We start from the raw sequence: 25,063 nt of genomic DNA, 5'->3' as shown, positions 1-25,063 counted from the left end.
GAAGTCTTGGTTATTTAAGGTTTTTCTAAACTTTGTGGATATAAACTATGTATTTGAAAGTACATATAACCTGTGAGCTTTATATTGTTTTAACCTTATGCTATGTGTGATTTCCTGATGATCATCCGATTTGATTTCTGTAGTTTTTGTGACAACGGTGTTAGATCCAGGTTAGTGCCCTTCACTTTGGATGATTCGTTCTTTCCTACCCCCCATGGGGGAAGAGGTTCCTTGATTGTGTGTGGGTGGAGCTGCTACCTATGGGGCCAAGAGACCACATGCAAAAGAGGTCATATTTGTGCTGGATTTCCTTGTTTTTGGTTTTGGAAAGGTGCTATTTCTCACAGTACATAGTATGTAGTTCCATGGAAATTATTGTTATAAGTTTGGCGCTACCTTGTATAATCATTTTTGTCATATTATTATTGAAAAATTATTTAATAGTATTTCAGTTGAAATTCCCAATTATGAAATGTTTTGTAAAATGTTCATTATCACAAAACTTGCATTTCCCTTACCCCATTAATTATGCTACTTATTGGGCTTTAACTCATCCCACCCTTCAACACTTTTACAAATCAATTGCTATATGTCGGGTATGAAGCTTAGTTTATTGGTGGCGATTGGAGTACTATGCTAATTGGGAGACTCGTGTTATAAATAGTTGGTGACTCAGCCTTGCTAATTTTTAAAAAGGCCATAGTTAGTTCTTTTGGAGATGAAACTCTTGGAGTTGTAATCCTTGGGTGTGCCAATCCTAGATTTGCTTTTGGAGTTTCTAGGGGGGTTTGTGGTCTTGTGTTGATTCATTTAGAGTTTTGGAATAAATTCCTGTATTTTGGGGACACATGATTTGTAGTTGTATTGTTGTAAATATGTTGTAGAGTACTGACTTATATTGTGGAGAGAGTAGTGTGTTTATTTATATTTATCATAAAAAAAATAAAAATAAAAAAACAGTTTCTTTTTATGGTTCTTTTCTAATACTTTCTGGCCAGCTAGGCCATAATAGAAATCCTCTTAATCGCCACACTCCCGTGTCTTCCACGTTTTCCTCATTCTTCATCCCCTGTGTCTTCCACGTTTTCCTCATTCTTCGAATTAGCAGCAACTGCTGCAGGGGCACCACCAGCAGCGGGGGCAGCAACAGCATCAGCACCATTGCCTCCCATGGTTGTCTGTCTCTCACTCTTTAAGTGTTATAATAGCCGGAAATATAATCAATAAGGGAGAGAGAAAAAAATGTAAGAGTACTAATTAGGAAGCTAAGTTGGAAGGCAATATTAAATGCTTAATAATGATTGAGAGCAGAGACAATAGTGATTTTTTTTAATCATTAAATCTTTTAGAAATTTAAGGTTTGAAAAATGTGTAACTTTATAAATAGGATGTTTCTACCTCTAGTTTTCCTTCTGGTTTCAACAATGGAAGAAGAACATCAGTGAGAACAGTCTTTGACTGCAGAGAAGCCTTCAGCAACTTCACTCCCTAGCAATAGCAAAGATAAAAAGATCAAAATGATTCTTATGTATTTATATGTTATACATAGAAGTGACCACAATGCTCAATGAGTCAATGGTAAAAACTCGTTTTTCGATATTAAACCAAAGTTGTTTTTTTTTTCCCTTCCTGAATTACTCACTTGCTACTTGCTAGTCTACCTAAAAGGACAATTAGTATCCTCGTTTATCATGTTTAGGAATAAGGATTCGTGTAGTTACAAATAGTATCCTCAGCTTGCTTATTTTGTAAAATTCATCAAAACGAAAGAACAAAAATAACAGGACGATCCATAGATTTTCCGCACAAAGGACACAATGCGCTGCGGCTAGGAATGACGCATGGATCTAAAAATCAGAGACGAATGCGAGATCATTATTCATTACAACACCTACAGTATATCATGGATGTTGATATATGATTGAACGTTTGGCGATTGGAGAGGGCCTCCAGCATTACCAGGGAAATATACTTTGGGGTACATGAGAGAGGATTGGTTCACGTATGGTTGAAGATAAGGAGGACTAAAATTCTTAAAGCTCTCGTAAATGATTTCCAAGCTGCCCACTATTTCCTGATTGAGAAGCGGAACCAAAGATTGACAGGCAGGGCAAGAATGGTAAAGAGGAAGTCGATGAATTCCTTGCCAGCTTCAGCGTAAATCACTCGGTGACTCCTATTGTCTATAAATAATTTCAGGCTTACTTTAGTGTTAGCCATGGCCCATGTTTGGTATATGTGAAGGGTTATGGAACTTTCAATGGATTGTCTATAATATAGTTCAGTGGCTTCTTTGGCTTGGCTGTTTCCTTTTTATATAGAATTCACTCTGGGAGGTGCCTTATTTAGCTACCCTCTTCATTGGCACTCGTTATTCACGAACCTTGGGCAACTGGAACGGTAAAATAATCATTTTCTGCATGCATGGACTCACCTTTCTCAATGGAAAATCCTTTCAATTTTGGCCACAAATTAACGAGAGTTATGAGTAGCAATAACTTCAAGCAAATGAGAAGCCAATTGGAGTTAGTGCACAACATTTTGAAAGGAATAGCTGGACCATCTTAGATAACTCTTAGCATTCGGATCAGCTCATAAAAAATTTCTTATATATTTTTACCATATTAGATTATCTGTCTTACACTACATTTCATTAAAATATTAAATTTTCTTTATTTTTAATTGTTTATTTTTCTTCACACATGTACAACAAATATCCACTCTTTTCTTTTATCTTCAAAGTACGTAAAAAAAAAAAAAAGAATAAAAAACTAAATGTAATTGTTAGTTAAAATTTACACGGTTACTATTGTAATTTTGTATTTTTACATAACTTTGCATGGTTTGATGTAGGTGAATTTTTGGCTTGATTAGGTAAAATATGGTACTTTTTTTGTTATATAAGCACTAATGCAAGCGCTCTGCATTGTAAAGCAACTCTTTTTATGCCATATGATGTTTATACAGCCAAAAGGTGTTCATTCAGGTTTAATTTGCAGCACTTCACATATAATTGCAATTCATACATCCTTAATTTCCATTGCCCAGGTCAGTCTTATCCCTTCGACGACAAGATGAGGATCCTCTCCATTTCTGACTTATTTGTTTAAAAATGGGTTGCATATTGATTTACTTTGTGGCATTTAAATAAATTCTTCTAAGATTGACTCCAGTTGAAAAGATTGACATCAGTTCCCCCCACCCCCGCAAAAAAAAAAAAAAAGATCGACTCCATAGTTGTAGCAATATACTATAACCAAGGCAAGAAGAAATGAGAATTGACACAACATGTTAAGATGATTTAGGAATTAGGACTCGATAATAGCTTCAACTAATACCTCAATTTAATGTTATTTTGCAATAAATTTCACCATAACTAAAGAACAGAAAGTTGTTAGGTTCTAAGACTTTAAGAACTAATGTATTAGAACTTTAATTTGTATTATGTTGGCAAACCATGATCAAAATATAGAATCTAGGTTTAGGCTTGCTCAAAGTATGCTTATTTGTAAAATTAGAATCGAGTGATTGTAGGATTTATTGGACAAAATCTGTAAGGCTTGATCGATCGAAAATTAGACTTGATCGATCGAACCACTTGCAGTTTTATTTTTCTGCAGAATTCTAATTCAGCCCAAACTCTACTTAAACATATTGGGTTTCAAGTAAAATACTCTTATATATAAAAGAAACCCTAAAACGTTTTTATAAGCTTTTTAGAGAGATTAGAGTGCATCTTGTGCCTCTTTTATAGATCTAGGGTTTTGTATCCAAAAGCTCTCTAAGGTTGTTCTTTATGCTCTGTGTGTGTGAATCTTTTGTGAGATCTAGAGGTGTTTGTCTTCACACATACTTAGGGTTTCCAAGATTCAAGATTATGTCAAAAACTTGGTGATCATTCAGTTGCTGCATTCAAGAAGCTTAAAGATACACAAGCGGGTGTGCTTGTACTTGCTGGGAATCCAAAGAAAGAAGAAATCTGTGGACTCGGAGTTATCATGGGGTCAAGGTAGTAAGTTTCCTACTTGAGGTAGCAATAGGATGTTAGTGGTCTAAGTCGCTATTCTGTAAACTTCAATTCTTTCTAGTGGATTTGTTTTTTACTTTGAGGCTAGCTAGATTAAATCCTCCCCAGATTTTTTACCGATTTGGTTTTCCTGGGTTATCATATCGTTGTGTTCTTTATTTTCCGCACTTGTCAATGATATGATTTATATGTGTTAACCTAGATCTGCATAATTTACCTAAGTTAATCACTTAGCTAAATAACTAGGTTAATCTGATTGTATTTTAAGGGGTCTAAAAACAAACAAAAGTAAAAAAGAAAAAATAAACACAGAAAGTAATTAATGGACTCATGCACAGAAACCAAAGAATGATTGACTGACTTACCTCATCGATGCCCAAATCGACCACTTTCTCTTCAAGAACCCCTACATCCTTGACATTAAACCTGTTAAGCAGAGTGACACAAGAGATGGTGGACATGGGTTTCACCACTAGGTCATCCATCACCATGTATGTAACCACTCCTTTCACGTACCCTTCCTCACTGGAGGAAGAGCCCACATTCGTTGCGCGTGGTGGGTCTACGAAATTTACATCGTCATTCATAGAGCGCAGGCACGAAGGACACTTTGCGCTGGAGTCATTACTCACATATGAGTAACAGCTATAGTTTCTAGAGCACCTATACCAGTACCTGGAAGTGGAAGGTGATTTAACCTTTGGCAATAGGAGAGTGACTCCAGTACCACCACCAGAGATATGTACTTTGGACTTCAGGAGAGTCTCTTTGTTCAAGTTTGGTTGAAGGCAAGTAATATTTATATTTTCAATGCTTTCGTAAATGTTTCCCAAGCTCCCCACCATTCCTTGCTTTGTGAGAATCGTAATGAAAGTTCCGACGGGCAGGGACAAAATGTGAAAGAGGAAGTCGATGAAGCTCTTGTCTGCTTCAGCAAAAAGCACTCTTTGGCTTTCTGTGTTTATCAGAAGTCTCAAACTCACATTGGTTTCTTCCATGGACTTTGTTCGAAGATTATCGGACAAATGATATGGCATCACCGTGATTCAATGGACAGCTTATATATGTACATGTTGCTTGGCGGATCAACTTAAGAAATTCTGAATAGGCACTGGCTCCTATTGGGTGAAACCACAGTTCATTGTCGGTCACGAATTATCTCTTAGGCTCTTAGCTTTTCCTTTTCTTCTTTTACCTTTAAAACTTGGGTTCGTTTGCTAAAGCAATTATGTACAAGAAGAATTTCATAAGCACTGCACTGCATGTACGTACCCTTTAATTTGTAACCCTTGGGAATTTTTCTTTTTCTCTTTGTCAAAAGGAAAGAAAGCAATACTTCATATGAGAAAGCTTATATTTATTGCAATAAGATAAGATTCTCTTCTATTAAATCTTTCAATTTTTTCACATTTTTATTTAGATTTAAGTCATGTTTTAAAAATCAAATAAATACTACATGCATGTCAAACATCTAGTTAAAAATGAAAGGTAATTGAAGGATTCTATTATAGGGGATCCTTTCCCAAATTGTGAAGCAACTTAAGGATGTGGTGCCATATTTGCCACATTATCAAGTTATATTTGGTGATATTATTGTTCATGTCATCAAAAACAGATTCCGATAGTTTCCATACACCACATCAATAAACTATATCGAAATTTTATTGTAAAGAAAAATTGAAATAAAATCAAAATCAAAAGGATTAAAGTAATAAAAAAAAATTGTCACAAGACGAAAATCTAGCTTAAATGTATATATTGGCACCAAAAAACCTATTTTAGTCATTAAAAAAACACATAATAGATATGGCAACACCACTATTGAACAACCGCACCTATAGGTCATACTTAGACGGTGTAAGTTAGACCTACTCCACAAAACCACTTCAAGCCTAAGCCATGTGAACAAACTATACCACACGTTAGCGTTGTCCAAAAAACCCACCTGGATGACTCGACCCAAACCGAAAGGTCATCAAGGATTTTGGCCTAATTATTCGAGCAGAATTGGGTGCAGTTTTCAGGTTTTTACGGGTTTGAATCAATTGGTGGGTTTGGCGATTTTGACACATTGAAATCGACCTAACCAACAAAATGTAATACGCGTTTTTTTTTTTTTTTTTTTTTTTTTTTTTAACACAAGGCGTGCTATTACTTGTGTGAAATATCACCTCTCCCCCTTTTCTCAATTTAAACTTAACTCTCTCTCTTTCTCTCTCTCTCTCAAACACACGGCCACAAATTGAGAACTTATGAAATGTTCTAATTAATTGTAATTATCTCTTTGCTTTTTTTTCCCCTTCAAAACTTCTCCTAGGGTTCATTTGCTAAAGCAATTATGTACGAGAAGATTTCATACTCTGAAACCTCATTTCTTTTACTTTTGTAAAGAAAGAGTAATCATCACATTCCCTTTGTTTAACCTTGACTCAATTCGAGCAGGGAATTTTCTTTTTTCTCTTTATCAAAATGAAAATAAAGCAATATTCATATGAAAAAAGCTTATATCTACTGTGATAAGACCCTCTTCTATTGAATTTTCCACTTTCCTCTCATTTTTAATTGCATATAAGACATATAACATTTAAAAATCAAATAAATATTACGTGTCTCACATCCAAGTAAAAATAAAAGGGAATAAGACATGGACACCCCTAGTTGTTGCCTTCCTACACATTCATCTCCATGAACAATCAAGCTTTACCCAATCTCTAAAACCTCCAAAACCAACCCACTGAAACAATCCAAAGCATGCACAAATCACCCCTCTCAAATCCCCAAATTGCAGTGGTTCCCTTCAAAAGTTCAGCCACCATACCCATAATATATAAGACCTATTCACCTATGAGAATCATAAACCCTCAACCCATCAAAATTTCCAAATCAATTCTAAAGCCATCGCATAAACCCAAATTACACGACTTGAGGTCCCTCAACTCCAAATCAAGTGTACACTTTGTCATTTGTCACCCCCTTCTCCTTACTTTTCTTTCCGTTCAAAATCAGCTAGTGCTTCTGGGTTGGATTAGTCCTTGAGGGTTGATGGGGCACAAACTTAGATAACATGATATCATGCCATCAAATTAAATTGTCCATATTAGGTAAATTAATGTGTGAGCTAATTTCTATGTCAGTAAGCAAATTCCATCCAAAATTTAACAATAAGAGTAATATTGGAATCAAATACAAATGAAAAGAACTGAAATGGCACCTAGACTTGACAAGATGTGGCCAAATAGTAGTCATTTTGTACACCTAGGTTCTTGAACTCCTTTGAGATTTGACCCCCACAATGAAAATTTTCATGTAGCTTCCAACATATTTATCAAATCTACTAGCACCTATTCCTAAAGCTTGGTACATATACTAATCATCAAACATATAAAAATATTTTGAAAAATTAACCAACATGAATCTTCGAAAGCTACAATAATTTTCCGTTTCCAACAAAAGAAAAACAAAACATAAAAGACAATTAAAGATTGAAGGAGAGAGAATTTTGAGATTAAGAGGCCGATCTCTACCAAATTTTTAAACACCATGAAAAAGAAACCACATCAATACTCCATTAACCAAGTAAGCAAGCAATACTATGAAGGAAATTGAAGAACGGACTGGATAGAAATTTTTTGTTAAATTAAACGAGAACTTTTATATTTCAGGACTAAGACAGATTCAAGGGCAACAAATATTTTTCCAAGATGTTTACCTTATCTGGAACAAGGTGATGCATTGTTATTGTTAAGAAAAGTTGTAATTTAATTTTCAATTTTGATTTTGGTGTTAAGAAAAGGATAGAGATTGTTTGATGTGTGGTCATATGAGATTTTTTTGTTTTTTGTTTTGAGAAGATGGTCATATGGGAAATTAGGTGGCTAATGTTGACGATTCACTATGTAGGATATTGGTTTAAAAAAATTAAAGCCTCAAAACATTTTTTTTCTGCCCAAAATATTTATGATTTTCAATTGAGTTGGGCTTTTATTGGTCTAATATTTTGGAGACAATTTTAGAGATAAGAAAAACAACGTACAACCCTTTTTTGTTTTTTATTATCACACAGTACTATAAAATACTAAATATACTACAAATTTCATTACATAATAAAGAGTACAAATAGATGCGTCAATAAATGTGATTGGTGGGATTAGACTACATAATAAATAAAGGATTTTATTAATGGATGGCTTAAAAGTATTCGTTTAGGAATACTTTTAGAAATATTTTATGAAAAATTAAAAAAACTAACTGATTTTTTAACAGTTTTTTTATTTCTCATAGCAGTGACATCTAAAATTTTTTAAAATAGTTCATTATTAAATGTTCTAAAAGCACTCATTAACTAGACCCTAAAATAAAAACACAAAAAAGAACAAGGAACAGAAGATCGGGTGCAGAAGTTTGCGAATGGCTCCCATTGTATATTAGGATTTTAATTTTGTTTTAGTATAAGCTATTGTCTTTGATTAAAACAAAAAACACAAAAAAGTACGAAGAACAGAAGCTTCTGTAACTTTTAGTCTTTTACACAGCCAGCTTCGAAAAGCAAAAAAGGAAAAGAGAAGTAGAGAATAGTGATAAAGCATGCATGCTAAGAAGATGGTATCATGATATATATATATATATATTTTTTTTTTTTGAGAAAAATAGTGGTATCATGATATAACCAATTAATTAAGGTAACACATCCCTCTCATACCTTAGGACCCAATGCCCACTCCACTGACTTCACCACCACTCACGGCTATATCAATTATAAAACCACACATGCCTTCAAAAGATATATTTAACTACAATAAAATATCTAGCTATCAAAGTATCCTTTTGTCACTTCAAAAAGATCCAAGTGATAATATGAAAGTTATTTTGGATAGAATTAAACTATAATAATTTGAGTGAATTACATTACCTTCTCCAATTAAATTCAAACACAATGGTATATTGATTGATTAATAAAACGTCAATGTTGTTATCATTTTTAATGACATTTAAATTTAATGCAACAAGCATGCAGTTGAATTTAATTAAAGAACGCAATGTATTACATCTAAAAAAACTGTACATAATATGGTAAAAGAATGTGATTAAATGATTAAACTTACTATTTTTCAATAACATAAGTTTTGGGGAGAATTGGTAATTTAACATAGTATCAGAGCTGACTCTGAGTTCAACTCTTACCTCTTCTACTATACCTCCTATTTAAAATCTCAAGTGTTAGGCCTTGCCTATTAATTAGTAGGGAGTTTAAGCCCATTCATGTGGGGAAATGTTAAAAGTGTGTGGTTAAGTAATTAAATTTACCAGTTTCCAATACTTTAAATTTTTGGGATAATCAGTAATTTAATAAAATTTTGTCCGAAGTAAAGAGTGTTCAGGAGAGATAGACCTAATTTTGGTATGTATCGAGGCCTTATTATTAATTACAACAATGGGGAGGGAGAATTTGAATCCTGGATTTCCCTCTTAGAACTACCTAGAGGTACAAAATAAGCTACAAAACTTTTGGCCATATCTTTATTGTGCGTGCCAAGAAGTGGAAGGAATAGGATAAAAACAAGGAACAGTGAAACCATCCCTTAATCTATCTCCGTCCCATATTATTGGTTTGCCACTTTGCAACATAAAGTAACTCTTTTTACCCCATATGATGTTTATATAACCAAAAAGGTGTTCATGTTTAATTGGCAACACTTCGCATATGAGTGCAATTCTTACATCTTTGATTCCCATTGTCGATAGGTAAGTCCCCTTCGGTGACACACATTGTTTGTCAACTTAAACATGGATGTATCTATTTAAAAATGGGTTGGATATAAATTTATTTTGTTGCATTTAATCTTTTTTTCAAGGATCACATAATTTGTTACAATTTTTGCCATAATTTGATAAATTGTTCGATTATAAGTGGTGGACAATCATTTTCACATAAACTCATAATCCACAATCAACCACTTTAGAGTGGTGGTAAAATTGTGACAAAATATAATTATGTCCCTACAATATTTCCTAAACAAATCTGAAGAGAGTTGTTTTTTTTTTGGGGGGGGGGGGGGGGGGGGGGGGGGGTTGCCTTCAAGGAGGTGAATGAAGATGGAGGGGCTTCAAGGAGGTGAATGAAGAGAAGGAAGCAGGGGGTAGCCTTTATTATGGGCATTGGTCACGTTGGGACCGATAGAGCATAAGGTCAACAAACTTGTGCCTTAGTCATCGTCAAACATCTCATTATACCAAGCAGCTGATAATTAACAAAAACTTCATATACTTGCAGCTCAATTTTTTATGATACATAATGCTTCTTAACCAAGCTTCCAATAAAACATGCAGAGAGAGAGAGAGAGAGCATATTGCCCTTTACATTTCCACACCAGAGTTGACGTATATTTAAAACATATATGTAACGAAAAAAAAACACACACACACACAACACATTGGCAATGGCATAGAACTCTTGCACTTACATTTCACTGACTCTCACATTGCAGGACTTCTTGTTTCAACATTGGTAGGAAAACATCAGTCAAAACACTCTTTGACCATATAGAAGCCTTGAGTAGTTTCACTCCCTAGTAACAAACCACATAAATTAATGAGCAAAATAATTATTAATTACATTTAGATTCATGAAATACTAAATCTTTACTTGAAATTGACACATTTCAAAGGCAGATGAAGATCCTTTTTCCAAAAGAAGAAAAATGAAATTTTCACAATATTACATTTCTTTGTAACTTTCTTTTTTCTTTACTCTTTTAAAAGATGAACAAGCAAGTGACCTTAAGGGGAAAGAGTAGGAATGAACACAATATTAATTTTCCAATATGGAAATTAAAGTTAAATGATAGCATTTGAATTTTGAACATACTGATCGACTCCGAATTTCGCCTCTTTCTCATATCATGGTTTCGGAATTACGATTTAGGACACGAAAAGCTTCAATCTTTTATACCTCAGTTTAAGCATCTTATTTTGCAATAAATTTCACCTTAACAAAAGAAGTACGCTAATTAAAAGAAAGGAAAAATAGACAAAAAAGAAGTAACAGACTCATGATCAGAAAGCAAAGAACGACCTACATACCTCATTGATGCCCAAATTGACAACTTTCTCCTCAAGAACACATACATTCTTGACATTAAACCTGTTAAGCACAGTGATGCTAGAGATGGTGGACATGGGTTTCACCACTAGATCATCCATCACCATGTATGTAATCACTCCTTTCACGTACCCTCCCTCACTGGAGGAAGAGCCCGCATTCGTTACGCTTGGTGGATCTACGAAATTTACTTTGTCATTCATATAACTCTGGCACGAAGGACACTTTGCGCTAGTGTCATCAGCCACATAGTTGTGACTGTAGTAATTAGAGCACCTATACAAATTCCTGGATGATGTAGAAGATGATTCAACGTTTGGCAATAGGAGAGGGACTCCTGGAACAGTACTACCACTAGAGATTTGTACTTTGGGCTTCAGGAGAGTCTCTTTGTTCACGTTTGGTTGAAGATAAGTAGTACTTAAATTTTCAATGCTCTCGTAAATATTCCCCAAGCTGCCCACCATTCCTTGCTTTGTGAGAAGGGCAATGAAAGTTCCGACGGGCAAGGCCAGAATGTGAAAGAGGAAGTCGATGAAGTTCTTGTCCGCTTCAGCAAAAAGCACTTTTTGGCTTTTTGTGTCTATCAGAAGTCTCAAACTCACATTGGTTTCTTCCATGGACTCTGTTCAAAAATTTTCGGACAAACAATATGGCATAACCTTGATAAAATGGACAACTTATATACATGTTGCTTGTGCGGATCAACCTAAGAAATTCCGAATAGGCACTGGCTCCTATTGGGTGAAACCACAGTTCATTGTCGGCCACGAATTGAGGACTTATGAGAAGTTGTAACTGTAATTATCTCTTAGCTTTTCCTTTTCTTCTTTTACCTTTAAAACTTGGGTTCGTTTGCTAAAGCAATTACGTACAAGAAGAATTTCATATCCTGAAACCTTATTTCTTTTACTTTTGTAAAGAAGAAGTAATCAGCACTGCACGTACGTACCCTTTTGTAACGCTTTTTTTTGGGGAAGTTTTCTTTTTTTATTTGCCAAAAGAAAAGAAAGCAATAGTTCATATGCAAAAAACTAATATATATTGCTATAAGATTCTCTCCTATTGAATATTTCAATTTCTTCATATTTTCATTTAAATTTACAACATGTGATTCTTAAAAATCAAATAAATACTAGATGCATGTTTCACATCCAGTTAAAAATGAAAGGGAATTGAAAGATTTTATCATAGTTGATCCTTTCCTAAATTGTAAAGCAACTTAAATGATCTGGTGCCATTTTTGCCACATTATCAAGTTAGGACTTGGCATGGGCTAGGCAATGGACTTGTTACTGTCAATTTTCTCTATTTTAGTTGCAATGGACTTGTTACTGTCAATTTTCTCTATTTTAGTTTTGTTTCAAACTTTCAATTTAGACTTAACTCTCTCTCTCTCTCTCTCTCTCTCTCTCTCTCTCTCTCTCTCTCTCTCTCTCTCTCTCTCTCTCTCTCTCTCTCTCTCTCTCTCAACGTTACCATTAAAATCATCATCGTCTTGCTTGACAGACCATACTTAGAATGTAAGTCCCGGATAGTTACTGGCTTCTGTTGATGAACAGTAGTTCATTGTCAGCCATTAGTAGAGGACTTATATGAGAAGTTCTAATTGTAAATATTTCTTTGCTTCTCTTTTTATTCTTTTAACCTTCAAAACTTTTCCTAGGGTTCGTTTGCTAAAGCGATTACGTACGAGAAGGATTTCATATTCTGAAAACTCATTTCTTTTACTTTCGTAAAGAAAAAGTAATCATCACCTTCTCTTTTGTAAGCTTTCTTTAATCTCTACTCAATTCTATCTGGGAATTTTCTTCTTTTTTTTTTCTTTGTCAAAAAAGGCAAATAAAGCAATAGTACATATGAAATGGCTTATATTAATTTACTTGTAACCGTTTGTTTTGATAATAGTGGATTCTCGGGAGTGATAACCTTAAATTCACCCGTTGAGTTTTGCCTCGATAGTTTTCCCTATTTGTAAACAAATCACCTGTATCATTTAATTTTCACTGCATTTAGTTATTTAATGATTTATTTGTGCTACCAAGCGCTTATTACATGCAAATTGAATTAATTAATTAACTTGACTAATTAATTGGTTAATTTATCACAAGAGGTCAATACATTCTTGGCCTATCACATATGTATGGGATTACAAGCTAGTTTATTTAAATATAAAACACGTGACATATAAAATCAAATAAATTTTATGTGTCTCACATCCACATAAAAATGAAAGATAATAAGACATGGACACCCGTAGTAGTTGTTGTCTTCCTACACACTCATCACCATGAGCAGTCAAGCTTACCCAACCTCTTAAACCTCAAAAACCAACCCATTGAAACAATTCAAAGCACACACAAATCACCGCTTTCTAATCCACAAACCACCGGCGTCCCCTTCAAAAGTTCAACCACCATATCCATAAGTCCCATTCACCTATGAGAATCATAAACCCTCAACCTAGTAAAATTTCCAGTCAATTCCAAAGCCATCACATAAACCCAATTACGCAACTTAAGGTCCCTCAACTCCAAATTGAGAGAACCCTTTGTTGTTTGTCACCTCCTTCTCCTTATGTTTCTTCCATTCATGCTTTGGGGTTGGGTTAGTCCTTGAGGTTTAATGTGACACAAACTTAGGTGACATGACACCATGCCATCAAGTAAAATTGTCCATATTAGGTAAATTAATATGTGAGTTTCAATGTCATATAAGCAAATTTCATCCAAATTTTAACAATAAGAGTAACATTGAAATCAAATACAAATTAAAAAGAACTAAAGTGACACCTAGACTCAACAAGATGTGGCCAAATAGTAGTCATTTTGTACACCTGGGATCATGAACTCCTTTGAGTTTTGAACCCCCACAACGAAAATTTTCATCTAGCTTCCAACAGATTTATCAAATTTACTAGCACCTATTCCTAAAGCTTGGTACATATACAAATCATCAAGATATAAAAATATTTTGAAAAATGAACCAACATGAATCTTCAAAAGCTACAATAATTTTCCATATCCAACAAAAGAAAAACAAAATATAAAAAATAATTAAAGATTAATGGAGAGAGACTTTTGAGATTAAGAGATCAATCTATCTCTACTAAATTTTTAAAGACCATGTAAAAGAAACTAACAGTTTTTAGACCCCTTAAACAATTGATTAAACCTAGGTAATTAGCCAAGTTGTTACTTAGTCCAATTAAACAAGTCTAGGTTATCACAATAATAAAAATCAAATCATGCAAAACAGCGGAAAATAAATAACACAAGATATGATCACCCAGGAAATCAAACCGGTAAAAACCTGGGGAGGATTTAACCTAGCTATCCTCAAGGTAAACTTGAATCTACTATCTTGAAAGAATCGAAGTTCATACAATAAAACTTACAAGCCCCCACGCTCGACTTCTTATTGCTACCAACCAGTAGAACTTACTGACACGACCACGTGCAAGCTCCGAATCCACAGACTCCTTTTTTCTTGGATTCCCACCAGCTACAAGCACACCTGCTTGTGTATTCTTTAAGCTACAATGGCAGCAACTGAATTGATCATCAAGGTGTAGAAAATATCTCCTCCTTGAAAACCCTAAGTTTGTGTAAAGGAAAACTCCTCTAGATCTCACAAGAGATTTACACAAACCGCAAATATGAGCAACACTAAAACGTGGTTAGAGTTTGCCTTTTATACTTAGGACAAATAAGAAACCCTAAAAACGTTTTAAAACAAATAGGGCTGAGTTGGACGAATCTACAGAAAAGCGATCTGCCCGAGCTTCGATCGGTCGAGCCTAAGCTTCGATCGATCGAGCCAGGCTGAAAGTCACAGTGCTTCCTGCTTTAAACTCGATTCCAACTTTACATTGACATACAACTTTGAGCTAGCTTTAAACACTTCTAAACACATTGTTTTGATCATGGTTTGCCAACAATACAAATTAGAGTTCTAAATACATAAAATCCTAAATTTTAGAACCTAACAGAAACCACATCAATACTCCATTAAACAAGTCAGCAAGCAATACTATGTGAAAGAAATTGAAGAACGGACTTGATAGAAATTTTTTGTTAAAAGAGAACTTTTTAAATTTCAGGCTAAAACAAATTCAAGCCCAACTGATATTTTTCCATGAAAAAAACAACCTAAAGTTTCAAGGAAGTTATATATCATGCAACACCAGATTTAAAACTTTGGAGTCAATACATTCTTCGAGAGTGCATGTATTTTGCCCAGTATCTGTTCCAATACATTTTAGCCCATTAATCATCACACTTAAAACAATAATAAAGTTTATCTCATTTTCAATGTGGAATTAAACATTTCACTAACTACTCATCTTTCATATTAACTCTCATATCTTTTCATTTATGTTGTCATAATTATTCATTTAAACTGTTAAATATTAAAATGCCAAAACACAATTGTCGAGGTGGTGTTTTTTTCATTGCCATATGATATTTGGGAAGCCAAGGCTGAGACTCGACTTTGGGCTTGGAATATGACCCAAAAGCTATCGGTGAAGTGTGGAAAGCCCATTTTTGCTCAAGGTCCGGGTCGCATCCAAAAAAGATTATAATAAGACCCCAAAAATACCTCCTACAAAGATAAGCTAGCACAAAGGATGACCCACCACATTAAGTGCTTAAATAATGTTTGTTTTTAGACCCTTTAAAAGACAACCAGATTAACTTAGTTAATTAGCCAAGTTATTACTTAGTCAAATTATCAAATCTAGGTTAACGCAAATATACCATATCATTGTAAAGTGCGGAAGATAAAGAACACAACAATATGATAATCCAGGAAAACCAAATCAGTATAAAACCTGAGGAGAATTTAACCTAAATATCCTCAAGGTAAAACGAATCTACTATGAAAGAATTGAAGTTTACATAATAGCGACTTAGACCACTAACATCCTATTGCTATCTTGAGTAGAAAATTTACTACCATGATCACGTGACAGCTCCGAGTCCACGGACTACTTCTTTCTTGAATTCCCAGTAAGCACAAGCACTCCCGCTTGTATATCTTTAAGCTCTTGAAATAGCAATTGAATTGATCATCAAGTTCTTGACATAATCTTGATTCTTGATAACCCTAAGTGTATGTGAAGGTAAACACCTCTAGATCTCACAAAAGATTCAAACACACAGCAAAAAAAGCAATATCTAAATGGGGCTAGAGTTTTCCCTTTTATATTTAAGACAAAACATAAAACCTTACACGTCAAATGGGCTTGGGTTGAGTTGGAAAATTATGTAGAAAAACAATCTGCACAAGTTTCGATCAATCGAGTCTAATTCTTGATCGATTGAGCCAGGCAGATTTACACAATAAATCCTGCAGAACACTCGATTTCAACTTTATATATTAACACACTTTGAGCAAATCTAAAACAAGACTAAAAACGTTTTGATTATGGTTTGCCAACATTATAAATTGAAGTTCTAATACATTAGTTCCTAATTCCTTAGAACCTAACAAATAATAGTCCAACGATAAACAAGAGAAACATCCAGCAGTAGATGTCTAGAAAATTAATAAATGTATTTGCATAGTGAAAATTATGCATTTCCTCCATAGTTATTTAATATAAAGATGGGCCCGTTATAACAAGTACACAAGAGGAAAATGATCCAATAGTGAATATGACAGACTTCTAGTGGTAACTTCTGATTAGTTAATAAATGTGTTTACATGATAAAAATCATATATTTCCTCTTTATTATCAAGTCAACATGAGGGAAAAATTCCTTAATATCAAAGGCATCATGGCCTTCATTATAATAGCAATAAACAAGGATAAAAGTCTTCATAATTACAAGTAAAAGAGAAAAAATTAGGACGGAATGAAATGAGAGAAAGAGTGTCCATCTAGTGCATCAAATGTTTGAATAAGATCTCTATGTGCCATATCATGCCCATAATGATGAATATATGTGTATAGTAAATGATAGGAATGACTTTATGGAAAGTATGAGTGAATATATGGAAATATGAAAGAGAGATGAAGTAGTGGTTAACCATTTTCGAGTATGGTGTATGGCTATTTTAAGGTGCTGGGATTTTCTGAGAAGATGGAATGAGATGTTTATAGGTAGGTGTACATGGTTATTTATGGACTACAGGCTATTTTATGAACTAAATGACTAATTTATGAGCTGAAAATAGCATGATATGTGAAGAATTTCATAAGGAGATCTTGTTCCCTTAATGAGTTAATGGTAGTTTCTTTTATAGTGAAGCTTAAATGATTGATAAGCAAAATTTAGAAGGGATCGAGTCTAATAGTAGCAAAATCCCAGAATATCTCCTCTAAAATTTGACCCAAAATGGTGAGACTTGCTTTTAGAGTATTTTGCTTCTTTAGGTAGTTTCAACTGGAGACTAAGATGCTCATAATCTAGGTATTAAATGCTGGGATTTGGAGATTAATTTCGTCCAATGGGACTAGGGCATGTATAAAGACTAGAGATCTTGCTTGCTGCAACTCGGATTGGAGTTCAAGAGGGTTGGTTGATACTCCTAGCCAGGTGTCAACCATTGATGCCTCTATTGGAAGCTTCTGCTGGACACCCCCTTATGCCCTCCTAACCACTTTTCCTTAATTTTCTCATTTTGAGATTCATGAGCTTAGTTCATGAATCAATTACATACGTTGTTAGTAATAAAATAAACTATTTAATTGAGAATTTCATAAGCTTGGAGGTATTGGTTATGGCTTCCTTGAGTTGTGACCAAAACTTGGAGAAGAAGAGTATTTATTGCCCATGAGCTTTTAGGTGTCAGCCTAGCCTCTAGTACTGTTCACATCAGAGTTGGCAGTGGCAGAGAGGCTAATGGGATAGGCGGCCAGCTCCTAATTTGGTTTGGGAGCTTGGTTGTTTCTTGAGGTGCTCTCCAGCGGAAGGCAAAACTGAAGGGAGTTCTCTAACTAGGTTAGTTTACACACATGGGTTGTTTTGGCTAAGATTCATGTTGGGCTTAATCATGAGGGTTGAGTATTTCAGTGGGCGTTTGACCTGGTGGTTCTCTCCACTTGGGCCTATCCTTTTACTTTCTCATTATGAGCCCTACAAAATGGACAAAACTACCATATATTACCATGGATTTTTATTCCACATGGGCTTTAGTTATTAGTCAAAATGAAATATATTCATAAATTTTGGAAGTAAATATTATGAATGTTGTGATATAAAATAAATGGTGACCATGGGTTCTTATTATATAAATTCCATGGGTTTATAACATGGTATGAAATAAATAAATGTCATGGGTCGAAAATAATTAATCATAACTTTCCATGAGCTTTTATAAGATGATTGCCAAGAGTTTTGAAAATAGATAATTGTCATACATTCTATGGGCTTGTAATATTATAGTAATAGGTTTAAGAACTTAAAACATTGTTCATCATTGGACTTTAAGTGAAATACTTATGATATAATATTTACCAAGTATTGATAACCTTGGGTTTTTTACTAAATAGTGCCAAATAGCTAGTTTGAGTTTTTAATATTGTCAACGTGAATTGAGTTTTTGATATTGCCAATGTGAATTGGGCTTTTGATATTGCTAATGATAATTAGGTTTTTGATATATTGTCAATGAACATTGGGCTTTTAATATATTGTCAATGTGAACTAGGCTTTTGATCTTGCCATTGAGAATTTGGCTTTTGATATTGCCAATGTGAATTAGGATTTTGATAAATAAATTGTCACGGGTTTAAACCATGGACTTTGATTATGAATTTAAATTTCATTGATAAAATAGTTTTGCCATAGACTTGAATCATGGGCTTTTAAAATATTACCAAGGATAAGTAGTCTTAGGCTTTAAAAACAATGAGATGTGTGCATTGGGCTCATAGAGTTGGTTTTGGGCTTATCTAAATAATGATAAGATATGAGTTTTTGGGCTTTTTGTGGTAGTTTATATCGTGGCCCAATTTAGATAATGAGATATGAAATATTTGTGAGCCAATGGAATGTGAAATATTCATGGAGACCCAAAATAATTTATGGGTGATATTTTGGTTTTTTTTAGTGAATAAATAAATGTGATTAAATAGGGTTGGAGTACGTGGCATAAGTGAAAAAATTGTACCTCAACAACTATTACACCTATAGAATATTTGAAACTTTGACTGGTCATTTTGATTTTTTGTGCAGATATGACTAGCACTACCTCAAGTTGTGACATGATAGTATCAAAGCTAACATGATAATGCCATGTGGCTTAAGAGATTGTGTTAGGTTCTAAAAACTTAGGTTTTTATGTATTTAGAACTCTAATTTGTATTGTTGGCAAACCATGATCAAAACAATGTGTTTAGAAGTGTTTTAGTCTTGCTTGAAGTTGTGCATTTATGTAAAGTTGGAATCGAGCTAATGCAGGAAAGATTAATGCATTTCGGCCTTGCTTAATCGATCGAAGCTTAGGCTCGATCGATCGAAACTCGGGCAGAATGTTTTTTCTACAGATTTTCCAACTCAGCCCTAGTTGTTTTAAAACGTTTTAGGGTTTCTAATTTGTCCTAAGTATAAAAGGAAAACCCTAACCACGTTTTAGTGTTGCTCATATTGCGATTTGTGAAATCTCTTGTGAGATCTAGAGAATCTTTCCTTTACACAAACTTAGGATTTTCAAGGAGAAGATTTATCTACACCTTGATGATCAACTCAGTTGCTGCCATTGAAGCTTAAAGAAAACACAAGCGGGTGTGCTTGTATCTGGTGGTGAATCCAAGAAAGAAGGAGTCCGTGGATTCAAAACTTGCACGTGGTCGTGTCATTAAGTTCTACTGGTTGGTAGCAATAAGAAGTCGAGCGTGGGGGCTTGTAAGTCTTATTCTATGAATTTCGATTCTTTCAAGATAGTGGATTTAAGTTTACTTTAAAGATAGTTAGGTCAAATCCTCCCTAGGTTTTTACCAGTTTGGTTTCCTAGGTGATCATATCTTGTGTTATTTATCTTTCCACTACTTTGCATGATATGATCTTTGTTATTGTGATAACCTAGATTTGTTAAATTGTACTAAGTAACAACTTGGCTAATTACCTAGGTTAAATAAATTGTTTTAAGGGGTCTAAAAACCATCAGACTGCAATGATCTAATCTCTATTCAATTCTAGCAAGGAATTTTCTTTTTTCTCTTTGTCAAAAGGAAAATAAAGCAATAGTTTATATGAAAAAGCATATATCTACTGTGATAAGACTCTATCTTATTTGTTGAGTTAAGATAGCTTGACCCCAGTTAATTAATTCAATTACACAAGTTGATTAATTTAGTTCAATTGCATGCAAAATGTGAAGGCACCAACAAATCACCAAAAATACTAAATGCATCGGAAAATAAATTAGACATGGTGATTTGTTGACAAATGGGAAAACCTCACAAGCAAAAAAACCCCATTGGATGATTTTAAGGTCACCACTCCTAAGAATCGACTAATCAACAATCAAGTGGTTACAAGTATAAGGAATCTTATCAACTACCCTTAGCCTATCCCGAAATACCAACATATAGTTGAACCTTCGCTCCAATACCCAATTAGACTTTATCTTGTAGTAGCCTTCCTTCCCTTGATACACAAACCTCCAATTTATGACAAACCCTTTGTATGGATCCCAAGTACGTGACTAATTCCAGCAACTTGAACAGATGTTGTTGGCTGCAAAGTTCTTCACTTCATCAACAATAAAAATCTGGAAGCACTCGGTTATAAAACGCTATGGCGTACAAACACAATAGCTTCACGCAGAGAAAATAAGTGTCTTGGTCTTTATATCTGTATATGAAGACCTTTAAAATAAGCCTTATATATCTCTAGGGTTGTGAGAAAAGAAATCTCAAACAAATATACAAGACTAGGCCAAATTTCAAATTTGGAAATTCTAAAATCGTAATTCTTGATAGATCTAGCTACTGTTGAGCTATCTATCGAGCTTCACATTAAGTCTTGATAGCAGGTATTTGTTGAGCTATCTATCGAGACTTAATGAACAGCCAACATATTTCTTGAAGTACTAAACCCATCTTAGATCTACCCAATTACAAGTAAAGTGCAATTTTATCAAAAGTATAGCCAATTACAACAAAATATGACCCTAACACTATTGAATCTTCCAATTTCCTCTTATTTTTATTTAGATATAAGACATTTAACATTTAAAAATCAAATAAATATTACGTGTCTCACATCCAGGTAAAAATAAAAGGGAATAAGACATGGACACCCCTAGTTGCTGCTACATTCATCTGCATAAACAATCAAGCTTTACCCAATCTCTAAAACCTCCAAAACCAACCCAAACAATCCAAAGCATACACAAATCGCCCCTCTCATATCCCCAACTGCGGTGGTCCCCTTCAAAAGTTCAGCCACCATACCCATAATATATCAGAATCCCTTAACCCATCAAAATTTCCAAGTCAATTCCAAAGCCATGGTATAAACCCAAATTATGCGACTTGAGGTCCCTCAACTCCAAATCAAGTGCACACTTTGTCGTTAGTCACCCCCTTCTCCTTACTTTTCTTCCGTTGAAAATCAGCTAGTGCTTCCGAGTTGGGTTAGTCCTTGAGGATTGATGGCTGATGGGGCACAAACTTAGGTAACATGGTACCATGCCATCAAATTAAATTGTCCATATTAGGTAAATTAATGTGTGAGCTAATTTCTATGTCAATAAGCAAATTCCATCCAAATTTTAACAAAAAGATTAATATTCGAATCAAATACAAATTAAAAAATCAAAATGACCCCTAGACTCGACAAGATGTGGCCAAATAGTAGTCATTTTGTACACCTAGGTTATTGAACTCCTTTTTGAGTTTTGACGCCCACAACGAAAATTTTCATCTAGCTCCCAACATATTTATCAAATTTACTAGCACCTATTCCTAAAGCTTGGTACGTACACAAATCATCAAAGATATAAAAATATTTTGAAAAATTAACCAACATGAATCTATAAAAATGTTTTGAAAAATGAACCAACATGAATCTTCGAAAGCGACAATAATTTTTCCATTTCCAACAAAACATAAAAGATAATTAAAGATTGATGGAGAGAGAATTTTGAGATTAAGAGGTCAATCTCTACCAAATTTTTAAAGACCATGTAAAAGAAACCACATCAATACTCCATTAACCAAGTAAGCAAGCAATACTACGAAGGAAATTAAAGAACGGATTGGATAGAAATTTTTTGTTAAATAGAAACTTTTTATATTTTAGGACTAAGACATATTCAAGACCAACAAATATTTTTCCAAGATGTTTACCTTATATAGGACAAGGCGATGCATTGTTATTGTTAAGAAAATTTGTAATTTAATTTTCAATTTTGATTTTGGTGTTAAGATAAGGATAGAGATTGTTTGATGTGTGGTCATATGAGATTTTATTTTATTTTATTTTATTTTTTCCTGAGAAGATGGTCATGTGGGAAATTAGGTGGCTAATTTTGATGATTCACCATGTAAGAAATTGGTTTACAAAAATTAAAACCTCATAACATTTTTCTTTTTTTTTGGCCCAAACTATTTGTTAGGACATATGTGATTCACTTGTTAGGAACATATGTCACTATTTTTTGTAATTGGCTAATGTTTTAACAAAACGCACTTTACTTGTAATTAGGTAGATCTAGGTGTTTTTAATATTTCAAGAAACAAGGTTTCAAGATCAAGTGTTGAAGTTATTCAAGTTTATCCAAGAAACAAGCTGAATAGTGCAAATTCATTAAAGGTCAACAGCTGCATCTATCAAGTTTAAGAAAGCTGTTTCAGCTCATGTGCTCGACACCTTCTCGACAGCTGCTCGACAGCTCCTATCTGTCGAGATTTAAGAAAAACAGATTTTATGTTCTGTTTTCTTAGGATCCGTGAATGTATCTTTGGGCCTTCTTTTCTCACAACCCTAGACATATAAAAGAATTATTTTAAGGGCCGTCAAAGAGTTCACAAGTTGCACAAGTGTTGAGCAAAGTTTGTTTAAGCAAATTGTGACCGGAGACAGAATTTGTCCTAGTTCATCGTTCTTGAAGAAGTTGCTGTGTATGTGCACCGTAAGGTTTTGTGACCAAGCATCTTCTTGATCTTCATAATTAGGATGAACTGAAGAATTTTGCAACCAACAACCTTTTCTAGTTGGTGATTGAAGTCGCGTACTGGGATCCGCGCAATTGGTTAGTCACGTACTTGGGAGCCGTGCATCGAAAGTAGAAATTGTCACTACAGAACAAGTCCAATTGGGTATTGGGATAAGGGTTCAACTGTAGGTTGGTATAAGGTACTAAGATTCTTTTACTTGTAACCGCTTGTTGTGATAATAGTGGAATTTCGAGAGTGGTGACCTAAAAATCACTCCGTGAGGTTTTTGCCACGTAAGTTTTCCCCATTCGTAAACAAATCACCGTGTCAATTTATTTTCCATTGCATACTTAGTTTATTTGTGATTTGTTTGTGCTACCATGCGTTTGCATGTTAATTAACTTAATTAATTCACTTGACTAAATTAATTGGTTAATTTATCATAAGGGGTCAATTCATTTTTGGCCTATCACTATTTATGGTTTTCAATTGGGTTGAGCTTTTATTGGTCTAATATTTTAGAGACATTTTTGGAGATAAGAAAACAATGTACAACCCTTTTTTGTTTTTTTTTTTAACAACCACTTATTATCACACAATTTTATAAAATACTAAATATACTACAAATTTTATTACATAAAGAATACAAATAGATGCATCAATAAATTTGATTGGTGGGATTAAACTACCTAATAAATGAAGGATTTTGTTAACGAATGCCCTTAAAGATTCCTTTAAGAAATACTTTGAGAAATATTTTATGAAAAATTAAAAAAAAAAAAAAAAAAAGAACTGATATTTTAATAGTTTATACTTCTCATAATAGTGATATTAAAAATTTTCTAAAATAATTCATTATTAAATGCTCTAAGAGCATCCATTGACCAAACCCTATAACAAAAACACAAAAAAAGTACAAGGAACAGATGATCGGGTGCAGAAGCTTCCGAATGGCTCTCATTGTATATTAGGATTTTATTTTTGTTTTAATATAAGCTATTGCCTTTGATTAAAACAAATAACACAAAAAAGTACGAGTAACAGAAGCTTCTATAACTTTTAGTCTTTTACACAACCAGCTTCGAAAAGCAAAAAAGGAAAAGAGAAGTATAAATAGTGATAAAGCATGCGAAGAATATGGTATCATGACATAACCAATAATGCTAGCAAGTAGCAACCCTAATGCAGATTGGAGACTCAAAAACAAAACCCAATTAATTACGGTAACACATCCCTCTCATACCCTAACACCCAATTGATTAATAAAACGTCAATGTTGTTATCATTTTTAATGACATTTAAATTTAAGGCAAAAAGTATGGCATCACTGTGATACAATGGACAACTTATGTACATGTTGCTTGTGCGGATCAACTTAAGAAATTCCGAATAGGCACTGGCTCCTATTGGGTGAAACCAAAGTTCATTGTCGGCCACGAATTGAGGACTTATGAAAAGTTGTAACTGTAATTATCTCTTAGCTTTTCCTTTTCTTCTTTTACCTTTAAAACTTGGGTTCGTTTGCTAAAGCAATTATGTACAAGAAGAATTTCATATTCTGAAACCTTATTTCTTTGACTTTTGTAAAGAAGAAGTAATCAGCACTGCGAGTACGTACCATTTTATAACCCTTTTTTTTGGGAATTTTTCTTTTTTTATTTGCCAAAAGGAAAGAAAGCAATAGTTCATATGAAAAAACTTATATCTATTGCTATAAGATTCTTTCCTATTGAATCTATCAATTTTTTCATATTTTCATTTGAATTTACAATATGTGATATTTAAAAATCAAATATGTACTAAATGCATGTCTCACATCCGG

The 25,063-nt window shown here is 33.9% G+C and overlaps 2 protein-coding genes across 3 annotated transcripts; both read right to left on the bottom strand.

Annotated features, from left to right (window-relative positions):
- Positions 1-893: 893 nt before the first annotated feature.
- On the bottom strand, positions 894-5,203 carry LOC126697398 (uncharacterized). Of its 2 annotated transcripts, none has more exons than XM_050394382.1 (3): positions 4,393-5,203; positions 1,399-1,488; positions 894-1,178 (listed from the first exon to the last, which is right to left on the bottom strand). In XM_050394382.1, the coding sequence occupies exons 1-3, from the start codon at positions 5,062-5,064 to the stop codon at positions 1,056-1,058; spliced, it is 885 nt and encodes a 294-aa protein (XP_050250339.1). In that variant the 5' UTR covers positions 5,065-5,203; the 3' UTR covers positions 894-1,055. The 2 variants fall into 2 exon arrangements, with proteins under 2 accessions (XP_050250339.1, XP_050250338.1); XM_050394381.1 differs by having other exon boundaries at positions 894-1,190; positions 4,393-5,198.
- Positions 5,204-10,223: 5,020 nt separating this feature from the next.
- Positions 10,224-11,900, bottom strand: LOC126697401 (uncharacterized). Its single transcript, XM_050394387.1, has 2 exons — positions 11,108-11,900; positions 10,224-10,593 (listed from the first exon to the last, which is right to left on the bottom strand). The coding sequence occupies exons 1-2, from the start codon at positions 11,744-11,746 to the stop codon at positions 10,492-10,494; spliced, it is 741 nt and encodes a 246-aa protein (XP_050250344.1). The 5' UTR covers positions 11,747-11,900; the 3' UTR covers positions 10,224-10,491.
- Between the last annotated feature and the right edge of the window lie 13,163 nt (positions 11,901-25,063).

Source organism: Quercus robur, chromosome 8 (genome assembly GCF_932294415.1).
Source record: "Quercus robur chromosome 8, dhQueRobu3.1, whole genome shotgun sequence".
Lineage (NCBI taxonomy): Eukaryota > Viridiplantae > Streptophyta > Magnoliopsida > Fagales > Fagaceae > Quercus > Quercus robur.
This window is presented reverse-complemented; position numbering and strand designations above follow the sequence as displayed.

Bases quoted from the DNA above. Each gene is read 5' to 3' on its own strand.
- LOC126697398 (XM_050394381.1), bottom strand. From the start codon at position 5,064: ATGCCATATCATTTGTCCGATAATCTTCGAACAAAGTCCATGGAAGAA. The intron at 1,489-4,392 runs GTAAGTCAGTCA...TGCTATTGCTAG, and splicing joins TCGATTTGGGCATCGATGAG to GGAGTGAAGTTGCTGAAGGC. The intron at 1,191-1,398 runs GTAGAAACATCC...TAACACTTAAAG, and splicing joins AACCAGAAGGAAAACTAGAG to AGTGAGAGACAGACAACCAT.
- LOC126697401 (XM_050394387.1), bottom strand. From the start codon at position 11,746: ATGGAAGAAACCAATGTGAGTTTGAGACTTCTGATAGACACAAAAAGC. The intron at 10,594-11,107 runs GTATGTAGGTCG...GTTTGTTACTAG, and splicing joins TCAATTTGGGCATCAATGAG to GGAGTGAAACTACTCAAGGC.